Source organism: Halichoerus grypus, chromosome 10 (assembly GCF_964656455.1).
Source record: "Halichoerus grypus chromosome 10, mHalGry1.hap1.1, whole genome shotgun sequence".
In the NCBI taxonomy this organism is placed as follows: domain Eukaryota; kingdom Metazoa; phylum Chordata; class Mammalia; order Carnivora; family Phocidae; genus Halichoerus; species Halichoerus grypus.
The window spans coordinates 138624493-138646059 of NC_135721.1; the positions used below are offsets into that span (position 1 = coordinate 138624493).

At 52.0% G+C, this 21567-nt stretch overlaps 1 protein-coding gene across 7 annotated transcripts in view; it reads right to left on the reverse strand.

Moving 5' to 3' along the window:
• The window catches only part of ZBTB46 (zinc finger and BTB domain containing 46), a 65568-nt gene that overhangs the window by 14709 nt on the left and 29292 nt on the right, over positions 1-21567 (reverse strand). For 4 of the 7 annotated variants that reach the window (XR_013442126.1, XR_013442127.1, XR_013442128.1 and 1 more), the window contains exon 3: positions 12610-12894. Coding sequence is in view for 2 of the 7 variants with exons in the window: in XM_078057388.1 (XP_077913514.1) it covers positions 12610-12894 (285 nt within the window). In the remaining 5 variants the exon portion in view is untranslated. Of the gene's footprint in view, positions 1-4502; positions 6547-7533; positions 7687-12609; positions 12895-21567 lie in introns of those variants that run through there. The other 3 variants (XR_013442129.1, XM_078057389.1, XR_013442130.1) reach the window with 3 other exon arrangements.

Below are 21567 nucleotides of genomic sequence, written 5' to 3' on the forward strand. Positions count from 1 at the left end.
TTAAGAAACTACCACCATGATCATGAAGCTATTGTCCTAGGTCTTCTATAAAACCGTTTACTTTTTATAATTAGGCTTATGATCCATCCCAAATTAATTTTTATGCTTGGTGTGAGTTAGAAGTCAAGATTCATTTTTCTCCTCGAATCCAACTTGCTCAGAACCACATACTGAAAAGACTGTCCAGCCCTGGTCACGGCAGAGGTGCCTCCACCCACGGCAGGGTCACATGCACAGTCGGTGCACACTCTAGCCTGTGGTCGGCTCGCCTGCTGATTCCTGCAACTCCATCGTCCATGGGTCGGAGCCTTTTCCACCGTCCTCTTCACCAGGACAGCCACGCTTCCCCCCTATATCCCGAGCTTGCACGTCTGGGGGCCCTGGGATAGCCCCTTGCAGGGTTGGCCAATTCCAAGAGATAATAAATAACTTTCCTCCAACTGTGCCTCTCACATGCAAGCCAACTATCAAGTTGCCTTACTCACCCCAGCACCAGACAACCAGGGGTGGTCCCCGCACCTTGGAGCCGCTAAAGTCGCCCACATCGGCCACCCTAAGCCTGCTGGCTCTGGACCACCCGTGGTCCCTTTGGTCCCAAGCAGCCATAATCAGGACTCCTGTGCATGCTTTCCCGGGCGGAGCCGAGCACCCAAGGCCCTACGTGGTGTGCCACGCCCCCTTACAGCTCCCCTGTCTGGCAGTGTTTTAAGGAATTTGCCCATTTCCCCCAACTTGTCAAATGTGTTGGCATAAATTGTTCACAATATTTTCTTATTGTTCTAATATCTACAGGATCTTAGCGGTGATCTCTTTTTCATACCTTTTACTTATAATTAGCACTGTTTTCTGTTCGTATTGATCACATCTGATAGGAACTCGTGAGTTTTATTAATCTGTTCGGCTTGCTTCACTGTTCTACCGATGATGTCTGCTTTCCACTTCACGGACATCTCTTTTGTGCACCCCTCCTGCTTGCTTTGGGTTTAATTTGCTGTCCTTTTTCTCATTTCTTGACCCAAAATTAGACGAAGTGCTACTGCAGGCAGAGGCCCCTTTGCCACTGTTTCACCTGCATCCTGCGGGTCTTGATGGGCTTCTCTTGTCACATCACTCAGTGGAAAATATTTTACCATTTCCATTGTGACTTATTCTTTGACTCAAGCATTATTTAAAAGCATGTTGTTTGATTTCCAAACATTTGGGGGGATAGTCCAGTATCTTTTTGCTATTGATTTTTTAAAAATTAGAATTTCACCAGGCTCAGAGAAGACGCTGATTCCAGCGAGATCTGTGTTACAGCTACAAGATCTGCCCATTGTAAATGTTTCAAAGGCACTCCGAATACTCTGCACGGCTTCTGTGTAAATTTCAAATTAGTTAATCCTTGTTACAGGTCAGCACCTCTCAACACAGATGGGAAACGTCTAAACAAAGTAGCAAGTTGAATCCACTGCTCTAGGAAAAGAATGATACCTTGTGACCAAATGGGTTTATTACAGGAATTCAGGGTTCATTTAACATCTGGATACTGCTCAGATCTTCTCTATCCTCACTGATAATTTGTCTGCTGTCCCATCAGTTACCGAGTTAATGTGTCGAAAATCCCCCACTGTGACGTGGACCCGTCTTTCTCCTTTGACTGTGGTCAACTTTTATGTCATATATTTTATTTTATTTTTTTTTTTTTAAGATTTTATTTATTTATTTGAGAGAGAGAATGAGAGACAGAGAGCACGAGAGGGACAAGGGTCAGAGGGAGAAGCAGACCCCCCGCTGAGCAGGGAGCCCGACGCGGGACTCGATCCCGGGACTCCAGGATCATGACCTGAGCCGAAGGCAGTCGCTTAACCAACTGAGCCACCCAGGCGCCCTATGTCATATATTTTAAAATTAAGCACGCACATTTAGGCCTGTTACATTTCCTACAGAACTGACTCCATCATTATGTGAGGTCCCTTGAATAATAATTCTTCAGTTTACTTTGATATTAAGATTAAAGACTTTCTTTACGGGTTTCCTTTGTTTATCTTTTTCTTTTAAGATTTTTTATTTATTCATTTGAGAGAGAGAGAGCACGCGTGTGAGTGAGTACACAAGCAGGGGCAGGGGGAGACGGGGAAGCAGACTCCCCGCTGAGCAGGGAGCCTGACACGGGACTAGATCCCAGGACCCTGGGATCATGACCTGAGCCAAAGGCAGAGGCTTAACTGACTGAGACACCCAGGCGCCCCTCCTTGGTTTATCTTATTTATCTTTTTGCTTTAACGCTTTCTGTGTTCTTATCTACGAATGACGTCACCCACAAACAGTGAACATTTTTCAGAGCAGATTTTTTTCATCTTTTTTTGGAGTGTTTAGTTCATGTATAATAATGGAAACAGCCAGATGAAATCTACCATCTTAATATTTGGTTTTTGTCCTTTATTCCTCCCTGCTTGCCTTATTTCAAATGAATCAAGTAGTATTCCGTTTTTTTCTCTTCGTAAGCCTTTGACCTGTACTTTACTATTTTTGCCGTTATTCAGGTGACTTCACGAAGAATGCCAGAAGCCTTCAACAGTCAAGCTCATCTGTCCCAGACCCTTTGTGTTGTTAGCATCTTGTGTTATGCTCTGATTTCTGTTAAAAACTCCATACGAAACTATAAATGTTGTTTTCAACGATCGAGATGCTTTCCTGTCACGCACACGGCCACTCCTGCTGTCGCCCGAGGGCTGGCTTCTACACGTTCTCAGTCTGCGTGTGGACGACAGCGTCTCAGCCCCTCCGTGAAGAGCACCGTGGCAGGCGTGCAGGCGGCGGCCTCCCCGGCCCTCTGCTGAAGACTCTGTCATCAGTCTGGCTCCCCGAGAAACAGTGTCTTCCTTCACTGGCTGCTTTTAAGACTTTTCTTTTTGTCGTTGGTTTCCAGTAGTTTGACAATCATGTGCCCAGATACTGTTTTCTGTTTGGTATTCATTCTGCTCTGGGGTTCCAGAGCTTCTTGAATCTATAGGTTGGTGTCTCTCACCAGCTTCTGGAAACTGAACTGCTGTCTCCTTTGGGTGCTGATCCTGCCCCATTTCTGCCTCTCTCCTCTGGAAATCCAATTACACACGCATTACACACTTTTACCCTGTTTCGTGTGTCTCTTTGCTTTTTTCCCGTTCTTTTGTTTTTTTTTTTAAGATTTTTATTTGACAGAGAGAGAGAGAGAGAGCGTGAGCACAAGTAAGCAGAGCGACAGGCAGAGGGAGAGAGAGAAGCAGGCTCCCCGCGGAGCAGGGAGCTGATGCGGGACTCGATCCCAGCGGGATCATGACCTGAGCCGAAGGCAGATGCTTCACCGACTGAGCCACCCAGGCGCCCCTCTTTTGCTTTTTCCCTACAAGCTTCAGCATGGACATTTTCCATGCTTCCAGTTCATGAACATCTGGATACTGGATACATAGGTCGTACCCAGACTGCTGTTCGGCTATGCAATGAATTCTTAATTTCAGACATCATATTTTCATTTCCAGAATGTTCCTTGAACGTGTCAATACTGGGTATCTTCCCGTCTGCTTCTGCGGCTGGGACTTAGTCACGGGGCTCTGTCTTCGTGGGACGTGGAGCGTGGCAAGGACATTGGTGGTACCGTGCAGGCTGTGCCTCTTGCGAAGACAGGCTTCTGCTTCCTTGTTGCTGTTACTTCTGCTGAGCAGACAGATTGGGCAGGATGACCTCCCCCTGCAAAGCTTCACCTCAGCTATTGTTGGGGCTGCTGTAACTTGGTTTGGGTCTTACTCTGAGGGACAGACTCTCACTTCAAGGTGTGCCCCTCCCCCAGGGTCTCCGCTGAAAGCCCACGCTGTCTCCCTTGTTTCATTTTTTTTACGTTTTATTTATTTACATAATCTGTACACCCAACATGGGGCTGGAACTCACGACCCCGAGATGAAGAGTCGCACACTCCTTCAAGTCCCACCTGCACTGGTCAGTCTCCAGAGTGTGTGCGTGTGTGCGCGTTGGCCAGATTCTCAAATAGATTTTGCCTGGAGAGTAAGCCCAACACGAGCTATCATGGTGGAAACTAGAAGTTCAGAAAGTTTTCTTCAAGTGTTTTCTTTAAAATAAATCAATGCCTTTTCCCTAGCACCTGAGTTCTGTGCAAGTGCAAGACTAACAATAATCAACACTAGATTATATATTTTAAGCTTGAGGTTTGTTTTTGGGGGGGGTTGGTAAACACGACACCCAACATGGGGCTTGAACTCACGACCTCAAGATCAAGAGTCACATGCTCCACCGATGGAGGCAGCCGGGCGCCCCCAGTTATATATTTTAAATGCAATCTAAATTAGTAAGTTACTATCCCTACGTGAGTAGCAGTCTTCATTTCTGTGCACGCGCACACACACGCACACACATCCACACGTGACACCAGATCTCTGGCATCTCTCATTTCCTGCCATGTGAACATGGTAGAGACACTGAAAGGCCCACAGTGAACACAGATGTGGGGCATGTTTTGTGCCAGTAAATACACCCAAGTAAGAACCTTTTATTACTGAAATTCTCTGTGTTCAAGAGAGATTAATGTTACATATGGATAAGCTTTTTAAAAAACTCTTTAAAATCAATCATGAGCCACATTTCAATGAGAAATTCAACAAAATATAAGACATGAAATATCTATATACACGTCGCTGAAAATTCCATGTTAGATGCCTGTACAGTTTAAGGGAAATAATGTTAGATGTAAGAACAAAATCAGACAACTATCTAATCTAAAAATGTTTCTTGAGCCCCTTACCATTGGACCATCTACCACAACCTACTTCTTTTTACAAACCTATTTCTTTCAGGTACTATGGAACCTGTCTGAAATGTTTTAATTGTTTTAAAATTTTAAAGATTTTTAAAAATTTTTAAGTAATCTCCATACCCAAAGTGGAGCTTGAACTCACAACCCTGGCATCAAGAATTGCATACTCTACCGACTGAGCCAGCCGGGTACCACGATTGTCTTAAAATTTTAACAAAAGCCTTTCAGTACAATAGCAGAGACAGACCCTCCCCAGTGCAGGTGTCCTTGTGAGCCGCTGGCTACACTCCATCCACCCCAGGGAAAAGTCAAGTGAGCAAATAAAAGGAAAAGCCCCCACAGAGCCTCTGCGTCCCCACCCAGTGAAGTCAGAATGCAGATGTCTACACAGGGCACTTCTGCCACAGCATGTCCACACTTAGACATAAAATCTCTGAGACCTCACAGCTCAAAGATCCCATCATGACCATTCAAAAGCAAACGGGGACATAAAGCCACGAGGCACTGGATCTCTTGGAAGGGTGACCTGCATCGGCTGGTCTTTTAACCCTTTGACAACAATACCCTAAGCCTCTCTGAAAACCTGGCTTTTCACTGTCTCTGGAACTTGCTTAATAATGGTAAAGGCTGCAGCGTGGGCACGGCAGGAGTAGCCGAGACTGCTCCTGGACAGGCCCGGCCACAGCCACGGTCAGGGTGCAGCCTGGAGGGGGGGGGGCGTCTGTCAGACTCACAGGGAAGGACCTCTCTCCCAGAAACCAACCCACATCTGCCTCTGGTGATTCCAGAACCTGGAACGGGGCCGCCTGCGTCCTTCCGGGGAGACCACGTGCTGCTTGGCAAATGTGAGCCTCTGGGTCCCGGATTGCCCACCACATCCACGACCACCTGCTCTGTGTACGTAAGCGGACACCTTGTTGGAAAAGACCACGTAGGAATCACTTACTTAATGTCAATACGTCCAATGAAGGTGGACAATAGCAAACACAAGGTGCTCTTTCTGAAAAGAAGCACAGCTTCAGTAATTCTCCACCAATGGCTGTCTCCTTGGAGAGAAATGCCCTGTGACACACATATCAAGAACACAGCGGCTAGGCTTTGTCCTTCGATTTTTCCAGATAGTATGGGGTTGGAGCTACTAGATTCCTTTTTCCAGGGATGGGGGCCTGCTTTTCTGCCCCCACAGTTGGGCCATCCTACATGATTCCAGTGAACCCAAGCCCTTGCTGGGAGGCTGGAGGCGCACCTGCTCCGCCTGCCCCACCTGAGAGGCCTCTGCCTGGCTGCCGGGGGAGGAGCCAAGAAGTACCAGATTTAAAGTCCCACACTGACGCCTAGTCCCACTCCCCACAGCTGCCCCCATCCTGACGTGGTTTTGCCATCGCCCGTGGCCACCAAACCTGAACACCAGGCCTGGCCGCAGCAGAGAGGCACGTGGGGATGTCTGCTCCCGTGCGGACAAAGGTGTCTGGTCAAGCCTCTCCAGCCTCGAAGCTATCATACGCAGCAGAGGCTTCTGTGTCCATAGGGTGCTTCCCTCGTGGCTCCTTGGCTGACTTCATGGTAAGGCTGTCGGAGCTCTGCGTGAGCCCATCGGGCCTGGGGAGGGGCACTGGCCACACAGCGTGCTGGAAGAAGGCCCCAGGCATCCCGGGCAGGCCTGCGGCCCCCACAGAGACCCACCCAGGCGCCAGCTGGGGCCAACTCCAGAGGAGGCCTCGCTGCCGAGCCCAGGGCTCCAGGTGTCAAGGGGCATCGATCTAGAACAAGAGAGACAAGTTATAGGTGTTCAGGATGTGATGACACCACCTCGTGCCAGGCCCCTGCCCTGTCACCATAAGGACAACTCTCCCACATCTGGGAAGGAAGGCTCCCATTAATTCTCAATCGATGGACACTCAAAGGAAAAATCCTCGTTAACAGAACACAACGTCTCCCACCAAAACCACCTTGTTGGAAAAGACCACGTAGGAATCATTTACTTAATGTCAGAGTCCAAAATATGTGGTTAAGCTCTTCTTAAAGATTTCTTTTTCTTCAGGGAGACAGACAAACCTAACACAACTTTCTTTTATAAACAACCCCTCTGCCCCGAGGAACAGGAAGGAGAGCTTGTTCTCCGTGACCTTCCTGGGGTCCCAGAGGCCCCTGAGTCCGTGATGGTCATGCATCCACCCAGCACTGCCCACAAAGCTGCCTCAAGACCAGTCAGCGCCGGTGACTTTAACCTGCTGCTGTCTGAGCCAAATGTCTTTCCGTGAGGGGGAAAAAATTCCTCAGAGAAATCTCTTAACTTAAATAGAAAAGAGCACTTGTATTTAAATATATTTAAATATATGTTTATATTCTATAAACATGGAAAACGAGAAGCACAGCAGAGGGAACAGAGTCAACGGTGTGCGGTCGGTATGCGGTGACAGATGGCAGGTGCACTGCGGTGGGCACAGCCGTCACCTGAAAATAACGTGACACGTATGTATACATATGCATACACATCACCAACTTAACTCTACGTGACTGAGTGTGTAACGGTTACTACTGCACCAGCTGGGTGTTCCCTCACTGAGCTTAGCTGAGCACGGAGAAGAGATAGTATGCACAACGGCTTCTAGGACAGAAACTCACTATGAGCCCCTGAGCACGCGCCAGGGACGCACCTGAGCGCACGCGGAGTTTAGGGCACGTGCGTGCTGGACACGCAGCGGATCCGGGCTGCCCGGGACGTGGCAGCCACTCTCATGTCTTACCTGGGCTGGGGGGCAGTGCTGTCCTGGGCTCGGTCTGGCCATTCACCAGAGCGGGCATCCCGGGCTCTGAGTGGAGGGTGGAGGGGCCAGAGGGAGGGGCTTCTGCTCTGCGATCAGCATCCCCCCAAGAGTGACTCGGGCTGGTGCCAGGCCCTGGGAACACAGGAAACGAGTCTCACCCACGTGAAGGAACACCAGCTGGTGGGCTTGCTTCAGAGTTCCGGAAGCCCGGTGCCTGGTCTTGCTGCTCTGAGTGGAGCACGGCCGTGTGACAAAGCCTGGGTCTTGCTGGAGGTGGGCGCTTGGGTACTTTTATCAGCTCGCCACCCCCAAACAGCAGGGGTCTCCGCATGTGACTTGTTTGGGGTGAGGGTCTCTCTCCCAGAAGCAAAATGTTTACGACAGAGGGTTCTAGCACAGAAAGTCAGGACACGTTGTGAGAACACGGAGCACGCGCATGCCTGTGGCCTTGAGAAACAATCTTCTGGAAAACACTCCAAGGTGTGTCGAGCTGGCTATTTATCTAAAAGTGTAGTGACATCATCCAATGCCCTTTTGCAGGAAGTTGTTTGAAAATCCAGTGTCGATCTGGATCAAGAAAAGGTCCTTGATTCATTTTTCACACACGGTAAGAAATCATCTTTAAACCATAATCAGAACAGACACCAGCTCGGCGGTTTCCCGCAAAGTGCTCCTGGACGTCTGGGCCAGCCCGCAGACACAAGGGTCAGGAAGGGACGGCACGGCCCGGTGGCTCCCCGTGGTCCCGTTCGGAGAGCCCCCGCCACTGCTCCCCCAGGATCTTTCGAGCGTTCCCTCCCTTCAAGAGCGGGAGGGGACTTGGCCCGTCCTTCCACTCAGGACAGCACCGGCTGTAACTCTCAGGGGGAGATCCTCAGCTCTTTTTCAAAAGTAGTATCTACGGGTCAAACAGCGACAATAATCAGGGATGATGCTTTTCAGGTCGCAGTCACCTCGGATGTTGGAAGGATGCGGCAGCTTTATGAGACACTCATCCTCCCAGACCCACAATGAGCCGGCTTCCTTCCCTTCCGTTTGTTCCCGGGAGATCAAGCAGCGACCCATGTGCTGCTTCGAGGGTCCGAGGAGGCGACACACATGGCAAGGCCCCACCCAGACCCACGCACGCTCACAAATACAACTTGTAAAACTGAGCCACGTGTTAAGCCACAGTTGATGCTTTTCACGGCTTCTGTTCAGTGGACAGTGACTATGAACAGGCAGGGTGCTCGCCTACCCCAGAAAACGTAATAAACACAAGAGAATCAAGTTAAGCTAAATCAAAATAAAAAGTACAAAAGTTCCTTTAATCAGTCAAAGACCGTGAGTCTGGAAAGCAACCATCTGCTGACTCTAATAGCCAATGTGATTAAACCCATCAGAATTTCCTGGAAGGTTCCAGACTGTCTGGGAAGGTGAATGTTGGCTGCTCATCACGGCTTGAGCACCGCCTGCACATTTAAGGGCCCCCTGATTTTAAACACCTGCAACTACCATCCCTTTCTTTCACAAAACTAGCAGACCACGCTTACGCCCCACAGTGCTCCCTCCTCGGGAAGGCCAGGCAGAATCGCGACCAGCCTCGGGAGCCCCCCCGCAGCACATCCTGTGCCAGAGCTGCTTCCCGCTAAACTTCACACCTTCCCCTCATTTCTCCGACGACGAGCCTACGTCTGCTGGGATGTGGACCCAGTTTTGGGCACTCCGAAAATCATAATAAAACGTCCATTGTTAACAACCAGCTCAAGGAGCCTGGAGCTGGGAGACCAAGTGCAGCCATCTGGTGCTCCCCACTTTCACTCCAGGGTCTGAGGACGCCCAGCACCACCGCACAGGCCCCACCTCCCTTCCGAGCCACCTGTGGAGGGAGCACAGAGGCCCCTGCGCCCACCTGAGCGGAACCGGGGTGTCCGCCCTCCGAGGTACGCACAGGGGCCTTGTTCTGCTTTGCTCTCAGTGTGCCTCTTCGGACGTGCCGTTAAGCCCCTTACGCACACAATCTCTTGCTCAGCCACCACATGGGTACCTGGGGGCTCTGGCGAGCTGGTGGTGGCGCACGAGGAGGGTCCCCATCCCGACAAAGCGGGAGCGCCCTCGGTGGGGAGTGAGGCGAGAAACACGGGACCAAGTCGCCAGAGCTACATCGCGTTCAACCGGACAGAAAACTCGGTCCTGCCAACGAGGGCGCATCTAGAAACCAGCAGCGGTGGCGGAGAGGCGACCGACGCAGGCTTCCGCCTGTCCTGACGCTTCGCTGCGAGCGCTTAGAGAAACTGGGCAGCACAGAGCAGACAGACGGACGACACACACGGACTCGCGGAATCGCTCCGGCTCCCTCTCGGGATCTCGAGATACGTAGCGGTGGCTCAGGCCACCCGGCTAATACAGGTACCCTCCGCAGGGACAAACCTCTCCAACACAGGTGACCGAACAGGTTGCCACAACCACGTCTTAACCACAGGACGGCCGCTCAGCCTCAGCTTGATTCTGCGAGGCCGCCCGCCAGGGGCGGGGAGGGTGGGGGGCTACCATGGCAGCTGACCACAGCGTTCTGGGAAACAAAGTTTTGTTTTGTTTTGTTTTGTTTTTTATTTGACAGAGAGAGACACAGCGAGAGCAGGAACACAAGCAGGGGGAGTGGGAGAGGGAGAAGCAGGCTTCCCGCGGAGCAGGGAGCCCGATGCGGGGCTCGATCCCAGGACCCTGGGATCATGACCTGAGCCGAAGGCAGACGCTTAACGACTGAGCCACCCAGGCGCCCCGGAAACAAAGTTTTTATTTGGATATTTTCATTCCTCATTTTAGTATATACCTGGAAACTGACAGACTTTACTTAAGATGTCAGAAAATAATATTTTTAAAATAACCCATTTTCCCACCAAGCTCTCTGGCCCCTCTGCCTCTGGTAGGTTCTTACAAGAAAAATGGGGAATTTAGAATATTAAAAGCCAGGAGATTAAAACATAACAGAAATAACAAAATACCAAAACCCACCGGGTGACTTCACCTGGAATTAGTCACAGATGTACTAAAAATAAACAGGAGAGGACTTCACGTCCCAGCTCTCTCCACTCCCTCCAAACTGTGAAGAGCAGTCTGACAATCACGCGCGTGTCCAGAGCACGCCCGGGGCAGGCATCGTTGCCTCACCCCAGCGTCAGGAGGTATTAATACAGGGTCCGGTGACCCACACGCAAAGATGAAGCTCGGGGAGAAAAGCCCACCAGGAGATGCAACCCTGTGGGGCTTCACCCCGGTGGGAGACCTGCTGCAGGAGGGTCTGGGGCCCCGGGGAGGGGCGGGGCCCAGACAGAGGGGCCCAGCGGGGGTGGCCGCCGGTGCCGCACCAGGAGCGGGGTCCAGACCCGGTCTAGTGTAGTTCCCAGCAGAGATGCACCAAAGGCCTTTTGGACCAGCCCACATGGGAGGCAAAGACTGGCAGACAGGAAGACAAGTGAAAAGCATCGAGAATCACCCCTCATTCCAATGTCACCCCTGACAGCAGAGGTGGGCACTGGTCTGGCCCGCCCACAGCCCAAGATGTGTGGCATTCACACGTGCATTAGAAGTGTTATGGGGGGACCGAACAAGTGTGCCCCCACCTCTCCACACAGCTACAAGTTCCCAGCCGCATCCCCACGGGCTCCTTCCATGAGATGCACAAACCTGCCCAGTCGACCCCCCAGTGCCCTGGGATGGCACAGGCCCAGCTCTGACGGGAGGCGGGGCGAGACCAACATTTGGGAGCATGCATTCAAGGGTTCACAGACGCTACTTTGTCTTAAACTCCCCACAGCTGTGTGATGCATTTTTCAGATGGGGCAATGAGGCGTAAACATGTCTTTGAAAGCGTGCCCAAAGCCAAGCAGCCTGTCCACGAGGTATTCAGTGTAGGGTCTGACTTCACAGCCAAGCCCCGTGAACTGAGCACGGCGTCCAGTCTGCTCAGATGGTGGCCTGGGCTCTTGATGACGTGCCAGGAAATGAAGAAACAGAAGCATTGCTCCGACTTGCGTCTTTATTAGCCGTAAGCAAATTTCATCGCTCCAACACAGAAACTTAGGGTATTTTAGCGCTCATGAAAACAAACTTGTAAAAATACTGGCTTTTTAAAATCAGAGTAAAAATGAAAACAAAGATGCACTTCCCAAATCCCCAACACAGGAGTCGGCTTCCCTTCCTCCAGCGGTAATCAGGAAGCCACCGTGTCCACACTGGCCGCCACGCAGGCCCCATCCACGCGCTCACACCCGCGGGCCCCCCTCTGCACTCGGGGCCTCCCGTTTTGGGGTGTGCCCCCCGCAACTCGTTCCCTCTGGCACCCATGGTGAGCACCAACCAAACACAGCGCGTTTCTCCTCAGATGGCCAGAGACACCGTCCGGGCAGCCGCCACGGTCCATGAGCGTCCCCAGAATGGATCTTCAGAGCGCCCGGCTCGCTCTCGGGCTGCACCCCGCGGGCTCACAGGCCGTTAGAGGAGAAAGCCAAATGCCCTGTGTCTTGTTGGGGGAAGAAAGTCCCGGGGGAGCCCGCTGCTTGGCAGCTCGGCCGAACCTCTGGCTGCACCTTTAGCCGCTTCTCAGGTTAGTCTGTCATTTGCTCCCGAACAACTGGAATTCGGCTGGAGACATTTAAGTAGCAAACAACATCCAATTCCTTTAAAAACACTGGCGTGCAAGCGGCATTATCTAGCGGAAACAAAGCAAGGATGTGCGCACGTCGCTCCCCACTGCGAGTGAACGGGCACAAAGGCGGGACGAGGGCCAGCAGAGGGAGCCCGCGCCTGTCCCTTTGCACAGAGGCTGCCATCCCGGTCCCCCTTCCGGACCCACACACAGCTCCCGTTTAGAGGCCCCGCACTTCTAAGTTTGACGAGGTTTTTGGTTCAGATGCCTCGATTTCAGTGTGAAACGGTCGAACAAGCACTTGCTGTTCCCTAACAACCACACATCAACCACTGCTCCACTGCGGGCCCTGCAGCCGCGCGCCCCACCGCACCTCTCCCGCGGACGCGCCCCCCGCCCACCACCTCATCTCCTTCCAAAGCACTTACGGGACAGGGAGTGGGTGCCTTTGGGCAGGTAGTCCAGCAGCAGGGAGCTGTCGTCCCGGAGCATGTCGGCCTTGAGGGACAGCAGGCTGTTCTTACTCAGGAGCGCCGCCCGCAGGTTGGCCACGGCGGTGGCCTGGTGCAGGGCCTCCTCCTTCTCCGGGGTCAGGGGCGGGCCCAGGTAGCTGGCTTCTCCTCCCAGGAGACCCTCGTCCACGTGGCCAAAGAGCTCAGCCCTCTCCCCGCGACTGTCAGAGCTACTGGCTTCGGTCACCGTTAAGTCCGCATCTGGGAGAGGAAACACACGCAGGTCATTTTAAGACTCTCCAAGTGGGAGGCGGCAAATTTAGGAGAAGCCGAGGTGACGAGCTTCCGACCATCCAGCGGCTTGTAAAATCCAGTCCCGTCCTGCCAGCCGACGTCCCTCACCTGCCCGGGGACAGTGGTGAAGTCTCAGCCGAGGCCTCCGGTAGGGGCTCCGCTCAGAAAAGCGGGGGGGCACCCCCTCCCAGGACAAAAGGACGAAGACCCGCTGGAATCTCTGCTCTGGGGCTGGGAGCCAGAGGCCACTGCATGCCTGCGGGATTTTCCTCTCTCAAAGAAGACGTGACTCAAAATGGACTGACGACTAAAGAGAAGAGCTAAAACTACAAAACTCAGAAAATCTCCTCACTCTCAGCTTGGGCAACGGGTTCTCAGACAGGAGACCAAAAGCACAAGCAACAAAACAGATAAACTAGGCTTTGTCAAAATTAAAAACTTTTATGCCTCCAAGGACACTCTCAAGGGGAGAAAAAGACAGGGCGCCTGGCCGGCTCATTCATGCAGTGTGTGACACGTGACCGCAGGGTCGTGAGTTCGAGCCCCACACTGGGCGTGCAGCCTACTTAAAATGAAAGGGAGAAAAGGAAGGAAGGAAAGGGAGACAGAAGACAGCCCATGAAAATATCCACAAATCATACATCTGATATGAGAGCCTATTCAGAATATATAAAGAATGCTTACAACTTGGTAAAAAGAAAAAGAACCCATTTTTAAAATGGGCAAAAGGACCTGAGCAGATATTCATTCAAAGAAGACACATAAATGACCAGTGAGCAATGTCCAACACCATCGGTCATCAGGGACACGCACCTCGAAACCACGAGAGGCCACTTCACACCCACCAGAGCGGCTAGAATCCGTCAGACCAGTCAGACGGTCACAAGGGCTGATAAGGGTGTAAAGACACTGGAACCTCCTCCATTGCTGATCAGAACATCCAGGGGTGCAGCCACTGGGGGACAGTGTGACAGCTCCTCGAGAGACCACACAGAGTTACCACCAGCCCCCTCGGAGGGGTTCGTACCCAAGAGTAGTGAAGACACACAAGCTCCCAGCAACACTATTCGTAACAGAAAGAGGAACGAGCCCAATGTCGGGGGATGACGGGCAAGCAAGACGGTCCATCCTCACAGTGGACTCTTGCTCGGTCGTGAAAAGGAGTAAAGTGAGAACTCGCTACCACGTGGATGGAGCCCAGAAGCCACGGCAGTTCATGCAAAGGCTGCTAACCTTCCAAATCCCAATGAATTCCACGAGGAACGTCACAGACGGACGTCCAAGCAACGCCGTGCCTCCCTCACACAACCACCCTGCGAATCCGAGTCCTGGCAAGGGTGCCCTAACCCCCAGGCCAAGCCTCGTGCGTGCAGGGAGGTTCTGGAATCAACGGCACATCCAGGAGGCTGCCTGTCCCCAGTATCTCCTAGGACTCAAGCTACGTTGTTTACAAAAAGCTTGAGAGGACACCAAGCGTCCAATCTCACGTCTGAAAAATGAGCTGAGTTCCAAAAATTCGTTTGTAAGTTAGTCACGTAGGGTGTCGACCGCACACGTGTGTACACACACATACACACTCACATACACACACGAGCACACAGATGTGCACGTGCACACAAGCTGTGGCTCCTCTGGACAGGTCCTAGCAATGGCTGGCGCTGGTTCCAGGGAGACAGGAAGACCCTGCCCCCGAGGGAAAGGGACAGCATGCGGGAGCAGCCGCTGGGCAGACGCCTCACACACGTATGCGGCAGCAAGAAATGACCACACGCCAACTGCACGGGCAACGGAAAGGCACTCAGGCTTATTTCCTGACGCTGACATCGTTTTAGTAAATGAAGCAAACAGGATTAAAAATACCAACATCTAATTGTCAAGGGCGATGAGTTAGATGTAAAGGTTTTATTCTAGAGGGGAATACACTGTTTTTTCTCGCTTCCTATAAATGATACATCATAGCATTTTGAAAATTTAGCTCACAAAAAAAAAAAAATTAGCTCACAATCTTTAGCTGGAAAGCAGAAAAGAGATTATAATTAAAATAAGCAGAATTTTTATTTTTTTTTTAAAGATTTTATTTATTTATTTATTTGACAGAGAGAGACACAGTGAGAGAGGGAACACAAGCAGGGGGAGTGGGAGAGGGAGAAGGAGGCTCCCCGCCAAGCAGGGAGCCCGATGCGGGGCTCCATCCAGGACCCCGCGATCATGACCTGAGCCAAAGGCAGACGCTTAACGACTGAGCCACCCAGGCGCCCCTAAAATAAGCAGAATTTTTAAACGATCAAACTAGATCAGGCAGTGTTGGTCCTAAAGTGGGGTATGAGCAGATTCAGAACAGGAAAGAGTGGGTTCCAGCCACGTGGGCTCCAGGGCCTGGGGGACGGGGCTGTCGTGGAGGGAGGAGGCCAGGAGGGGCGAGGAGGGCAGGGAGGGAGGGGTGCTGACCTCACAACCAGGGTGTCCTGGGAGCACCCCATTTCTCACGTTTCCCCAAATCTCCACTCTTCACGATTCTTTAAAGTGCTCACGAGGTGCATTTGAGAATGTCTTCACAGACGTCACACCCCAACCCCGCTCAGCCCACTGCCTCGCTCACCAAACAGGCGCCCAGTGTGTGCACTGTGCAAACAACACACGGAAGCTTCCGGAGAGAGTGTGCCGGTGGGGCACACATCCCTGCCCCCACCCAGGTGCTTACAGCCCAAATCAGACTCAAACGGGGCACAGTACCGTTCAAAAATTTTAAGGATGCATTTCACCCAACATTTACCTTCTCACTTTATGTGTCCAAAATGTATTCTCTATTTCAAAAATGTCACCTTTCTTTATCCAAGTTCAAATCAAGTTACCTCATTTTCTTAACTTTCAAAAGGTTTTCACATCATTCCATAAATCCTCCTTACTTGAAATATATATATAATTGAATAAATATATAATTGAATCAATTACTTTGCTAACTATATAGTCAGCAAAGTGATTCAATGGGTAAAAGTCAGATTTTGGGCAAATAGTACTGGAACAACCAGACATCTATATACAGAAATCAATATGAACCACAGACCTTCACGTCACACCCAAATCTGTTAAGCTTCCAGGAAAAACACAGGGGGGAATGTTTGGGACCTTTGGCAAAGATTTCTGTGATAGGATTCAAAACGTAGGAGCCTCAAAAGAAAAGAGTTCGCAAATCGGGCTCCATCAAGATTTACAAGGTATGCTCCTCCAAAAACAACGTTAGATGAAAACGTGGAGTGAAGACAGAAAATGTTTGCAAGACACACACCTGCTGAGGTGTGATCAGAACATGCCGAGAACTCTCAACTCAGCCCTGAGAAGCGGGTTCAAGACGTGAACAGGCACTTCCGGAAAGCAGAGCGTGAGGAGTGGCTCGTCACGGCCAACATTTCTAACCCACCAGCACAAGCCACCCGGGTCAGACCCTGACGAAGAAAGCCGTGTGAAAGACTAACACACACACAGAAAGAAGACCAACAACACGGCCCATCAGAGAAACGCGAGGTGCACACAGGAGGGGCCACGCCACGCCCCCAGGGCGCTTGGAAATGGGAAAGGGAACAGTGTGAACTGTTGACGACGATGTGAAGCAAAGGGGACTTCGAGCAAAGCCAGCATGAGCCTAGGGTCCCAGCAGTCACGGCCCCGGGAGTTCACCTGAGAGGAATCAAAACTCACATGTGCACAAAGACGTCCCAGCACATCCCAGCGGCGTGTTCACAGCGCTGGAAACCACCCGAAAAACCGCAAACAGGTGAAGGAGTCAACACAGCGTGTTACAGCCAGAGAACAGAACACAAGCTGGAAATAGGATTTAGTGATGCACACGACAACGCGGACAAACCTCAAAAGCACGTTGAAAATCACAGAAACGCGGGCAGATTAGCAGCTGCCAAAGGGGGGGTAGCGACCCCGGGGTCCTCGGCGGCCGCTGTGGTGGGGGCTGAGGTCCGTGGACCGTGTCAATGTCCAGATACGGGTGGCGGCAGTGACGGTGTTCGCAAGACGTCAGCCTTGGGGAAACGGCCTCAGGGGACACAGGGCCCCTCCGTGTTATTTCTTACAGCTCATCATTCATCTACAATAACCTCAAAATGGAAAAACAAGAGTTAAATAAAATAAGCCAGACAGGAGAGCACGCACTGCAGTTCCAGGCCACATTGGGGACAGGAGTCAAGAGTGGCCCGGGTGGGTGGGGGGTGAGCAGAAAGGACGGGAGGGGCCGCGCCAGGCAAGGGAAGTGTTCTCTCTCCCGACATAGAGATGTATGCATTTGTCAAAGCTCACCAAACTCACCCACTAGGCAGGTTCAGATTAAAAAGACAACGGGCAAAGCTGTGGAGGATGGGGAGCAACCAAAATTCCTCACACTATGAGGGGGGGTGCAGACACTCAGGAAAAGGTCTGGCAGTTCCTTATAAAACTAAAGTCACCCCTTCCCTGTGACCCAGCCACTGCACTCCTAGGTATTTGCTCAAGAGAAATGAAAACATACGTCCACAAAATAGGCTTGCCAAAAATGCTCACAGAAGTCTTATTCATAATAGCAAAAATTGGCTCCTGCCCACATGGCAGTTAACAAGAATCTGGATAATCACCCGGCAGCGTATTCGGCCCAGGGACACTAGGCAGAGTCCCCCAGGTGTGGATTACAGGAGATGCGGCCACGCACATGCCCCGTGGCCAGGCGCATGAAGCAGCCTCTCCACAGCAGGGCGCGCGCCACGTGGTTTCGTCCAGAGGAAGCGCTAGGCTGGCAGAGAAGAGCTGTGGCAGAACGAGTCAGGTTGGAGGCTGCTGGGGCGGGGATGCTCTGCTCCTCGGGTGGGGCGTAGGGACACACGTGGACCAAGACTCATCGAGAGGCACACCGGGGAATGGTGCATGCCAGGTGTCAAAGTGACCTTAAAAATGGAAATACAGGCTGAACTCTAATGAAATGCTCGCTGGAGTGTTTTGGGATGAAGTATACGGACATCGGCCAGGTACTCTGAAATGCATTGAGAAATAAAATGGGTTTTCGATGATTAGATGGATAAGCATGTAATAAAGCAAACGTAGCAAAATGTTAAGTGGAGAATCTAGGCAGCAGACGTGCTCATTTTTTTTTTCAACTTCTCTCTAAGTGTAAATATTTCCCCAATAAAATGTTAGGGAGAGAAACAAAAAATTATTCAAACTCGAAATTTGTGCAATTTACTGTATGTATATTATACTCCTAGAAATAGGAAGAAAGAATGGCAATTTTCACACCAAAAAAACTTCCTTGGGGCCCCTGGGTGGCTCAGTCGGTTGAGCATCTTTTATTTTTTTTAAGATTTTATTTGTTTGAGAGAGAGAGGGAACACAAGCAGGGGGAGTGGGAGAGGGAGAAGCAGACTCCCCACAGAGCAGGGAGCCTGACGCGGGGCTCGATCCCAGGACCCTGAGATCATGACCTGAGCTGAAGGAAGACGCTTAATGACTGAGCCACCCAGGCGTCCCGAGCATCTGACTCTTGATTTCAGCTCAGAAAGGGATTTTGCGGGTGTGATGGAGTCAGGGACCCTGAGGTGGGAAGATTATCCGGGTGGGTTACTGTCAACACAAGGGTCCTTCTAAGAGGAAGAGGGAGGTAGGAGGGCGGAGCGATGTGGGGCCAGGAGCCAAGGAAGGCTGTGCTTCTAGAAGCTGGAGAAAGCCAAGGAACGTTCTCCTCTGGAGGCTCCAGAAGGAACTGCCACCCAAATTCAGACCCTAACATCTGTAAAATAATACGGTTGTGCTACTTTAAGCTGCTAGGTTCGTGGTAACTTCCCACAGCAGCTGTAGGGAACGGATGCACCCCCTAGAAACACCTCCAGAACATACCAGAACAAGCACCCAAAGGCAGCACTGATCTTCACGACCAAAACCGGCAACAGCCCAGAGCCATCCACATCAGGACAAGGAGTCCACGGCGTGCACGCACACACTGGAACCCACGTGCAACGTGCAGCCGCAGCTTCATCCCACCCCAGCGTACCTGAGAGAAACCCACGGCAGGCGGCGACCCTCTGGGGGAGGCGGCCCCCAGGACTGACGTGCGGGCCTTCGGGGGCTGCTCATTAGCCAGCTGAACAGTGAGGGGTTTGCACCTTTTTCAAAGTTTGAAAAAAGCGGTGGCATAAAAATTTTCAAATGAACACTTTAACACTACTCCTCTTAAAATCTCCATTTAAATGGAATTTTACAAGCCGTGCTTTCACATATATATATATTATATAGGCATATACATAGTCTCACCCTGAGGCTTTCAACATAGCCAAGTCCCTCCTCCTCACCGGGAGGCAAATGCTGCCTCGCCCCGGGGCACCACACACAGGCAGCCCCAAGCCAGAAGACCCTCCGGGCATCACTGTCATGGTCTACAAACACCAAAAGAAAGTAAGCACTTGGTTAAAGAAAACCAAGCCCTCAAGTTCAAATCAAAACAGGATCCAGAGAGATGGTTGCCCATGTGTGGACCAACCACAAAGCAGTGAAGGCTCGCTTCGGAACACGCACGTTAGCTCAGCGAGGCTGTTGGGGGGCAGCCCCCTGTACTCGGGAGCTGGAGAGGGCTCCTTTCTGCACGATCCTTGAGCACAAGGACGTGGTCACACTCTCTGCAAAGACACATCCCAGTGCTGCTTAGCAAAATGTCAATCATACCAACTCATGCACATTCCCCTGAGCTGAACTCTGGGGATCCTGAGCTCACCGTCGCCAGAGCCCGGAGGGCTGCTCGGCTCAAGGGGCTTCCAGAAGCACTTCCACCTCCTGCTCCAGCCTGACACAGCCTCACGACGTGGCCTGCCTTGTCAAGCACCAGCCCAGAACACACTCCAGCTCTTCTGCAGAGCTCCCTCCGGGTGGGGCGTCCTCCCAGCCCTGCTGGGCACCCCTGGGGACAAGCCACTCAGCAGCACCCAGCCTCAGTCTCTGCACCTGGAAGAACAGGGGGCTGAGCTGAATGTCGTGAGAGCCCTTCAAAGACTCACCCTTCATGAACTCCATGTTCTAGAAAGTCCGGACGCAAAAGAAGCGCTTTCATTGGGGTAGGAAAAGAAGCTGCAGGAGCTCAGCAAAGCCGAGGTCCCAGGATCCGCAACCAGGACGATGATTCAGAAGTACGGCATCGGGCGTGGATGAGCCACGAGTCACAGGGCATGCCCCCCCAGCACGCCTCCACCCGCGGGGCCCCTTCCCACGCAGGCATCTGGCTTCTGTTACTGCTCTGCTGTTCCGAGTCACCAGCGTTTCCCACCCTTCCGGATGAGACAAAGGACACCTCGCTACCTCTCATCCCGGCGGCAGGGGCGCCCATTACGGCCCCTGCGTTCCGCGCGCTCAGCCAATATTCCAACAAACAGGATTGCTGTCTCTGTCGGGTCCTTAGCTGCCATCTGACTGACAGCAACAAGGTCAACCAGAACGGATTCCATAGAATTCTGCTCAGACCTGAAGGAAAAACATCTGGGGTCTACAACTGAGCTCAAACTTTTGAGGAAAGGAGAAGAGCAGAGGGGCTGACAAGGGGTGGAGCTCAAGTGTCAGGAACAGGGTCCAACAGTGTGGGTGCGGGAGGCAGGTCCAGTCTCAGCCCCACAAAACCGTGGTGTCACTTTTCATTCAGGCTCTTTTACCTCCAAACACAAATACCAGACTAGGCAAGACGACTTTCTTTAAGAGAAGCGATCAACGGGGCGCCTGGGTGGCTCAGTCGTTAAGCGTCTGCCTTTGGCTCAGGTCATGGTCCCAGGGTCCTGGGATCGAGCCCTGCGTCGGGCTCCCTGCTCCGCGGGAAGCCTGCTTCTCCCTCTCCCGCTCCCCCTGCTTGTGTTCCCTCTCTCGCTGTCTCTTTCTCTCTGTCAAATAAATAAATAAAATCTTCAAAGAGAGAGAGAGAGAAGCGATCAAGTCCGCGCAAGTGTTGGCAGTGGAAAGCTGGCTTCCAGCAGAGTGCCCAGAGGATCACGCCCTGGGTGCTGGGCACTCTGCTTGTCCCTTACGTCTCCACTCAGATCATGGACCGACGTGTAGCTTAACTCAAACTCACAAGCTTCACCGCTTCTCAAACGAATCCATCCGTGCCCTCCTGTGGTTTAGGACGGTGCCTGAGGGCAGACTAAGACAGTTCAGCCGGGGACGTCTCCTCCCTCCTCAGCCCCAGCAAGGACCCTCTGACCTCAGCGGGGGCAGCGTGGACTCCCCTAGCCTGCAAGATGGCGCACCTGCCCCTCCCCCTTCCCCGCACAGGCAAGAGGCCACACCGGAGTGAGGAGCCGGCTGGGAGCCTACAGAGACCACCTTCACCTGAAGCCGTCCTGTGGTTCCAACACGTTCTTAAAAATCCCAGTACGTCCAACTTGACAACTAAAGACCCAACTTTACAAAAATATAGGTATAAATATTTACTTTACAAAACCCACACATTTTATTCTAGCTACAGAAAGAACTCTCTTCTTCACAAAACCTTGTAGGAACATGTATGGGGCATTAGGACAAACACCTGGGCTCTTCCCATACCGGCTTCTGAACTAGCAGCTGCAGACCTCATCGGGGGCCTGGGGCCATCTCGGGGTCGCACACAAAGGGGGAAGCCAGGGCCCCAAGGAGGAC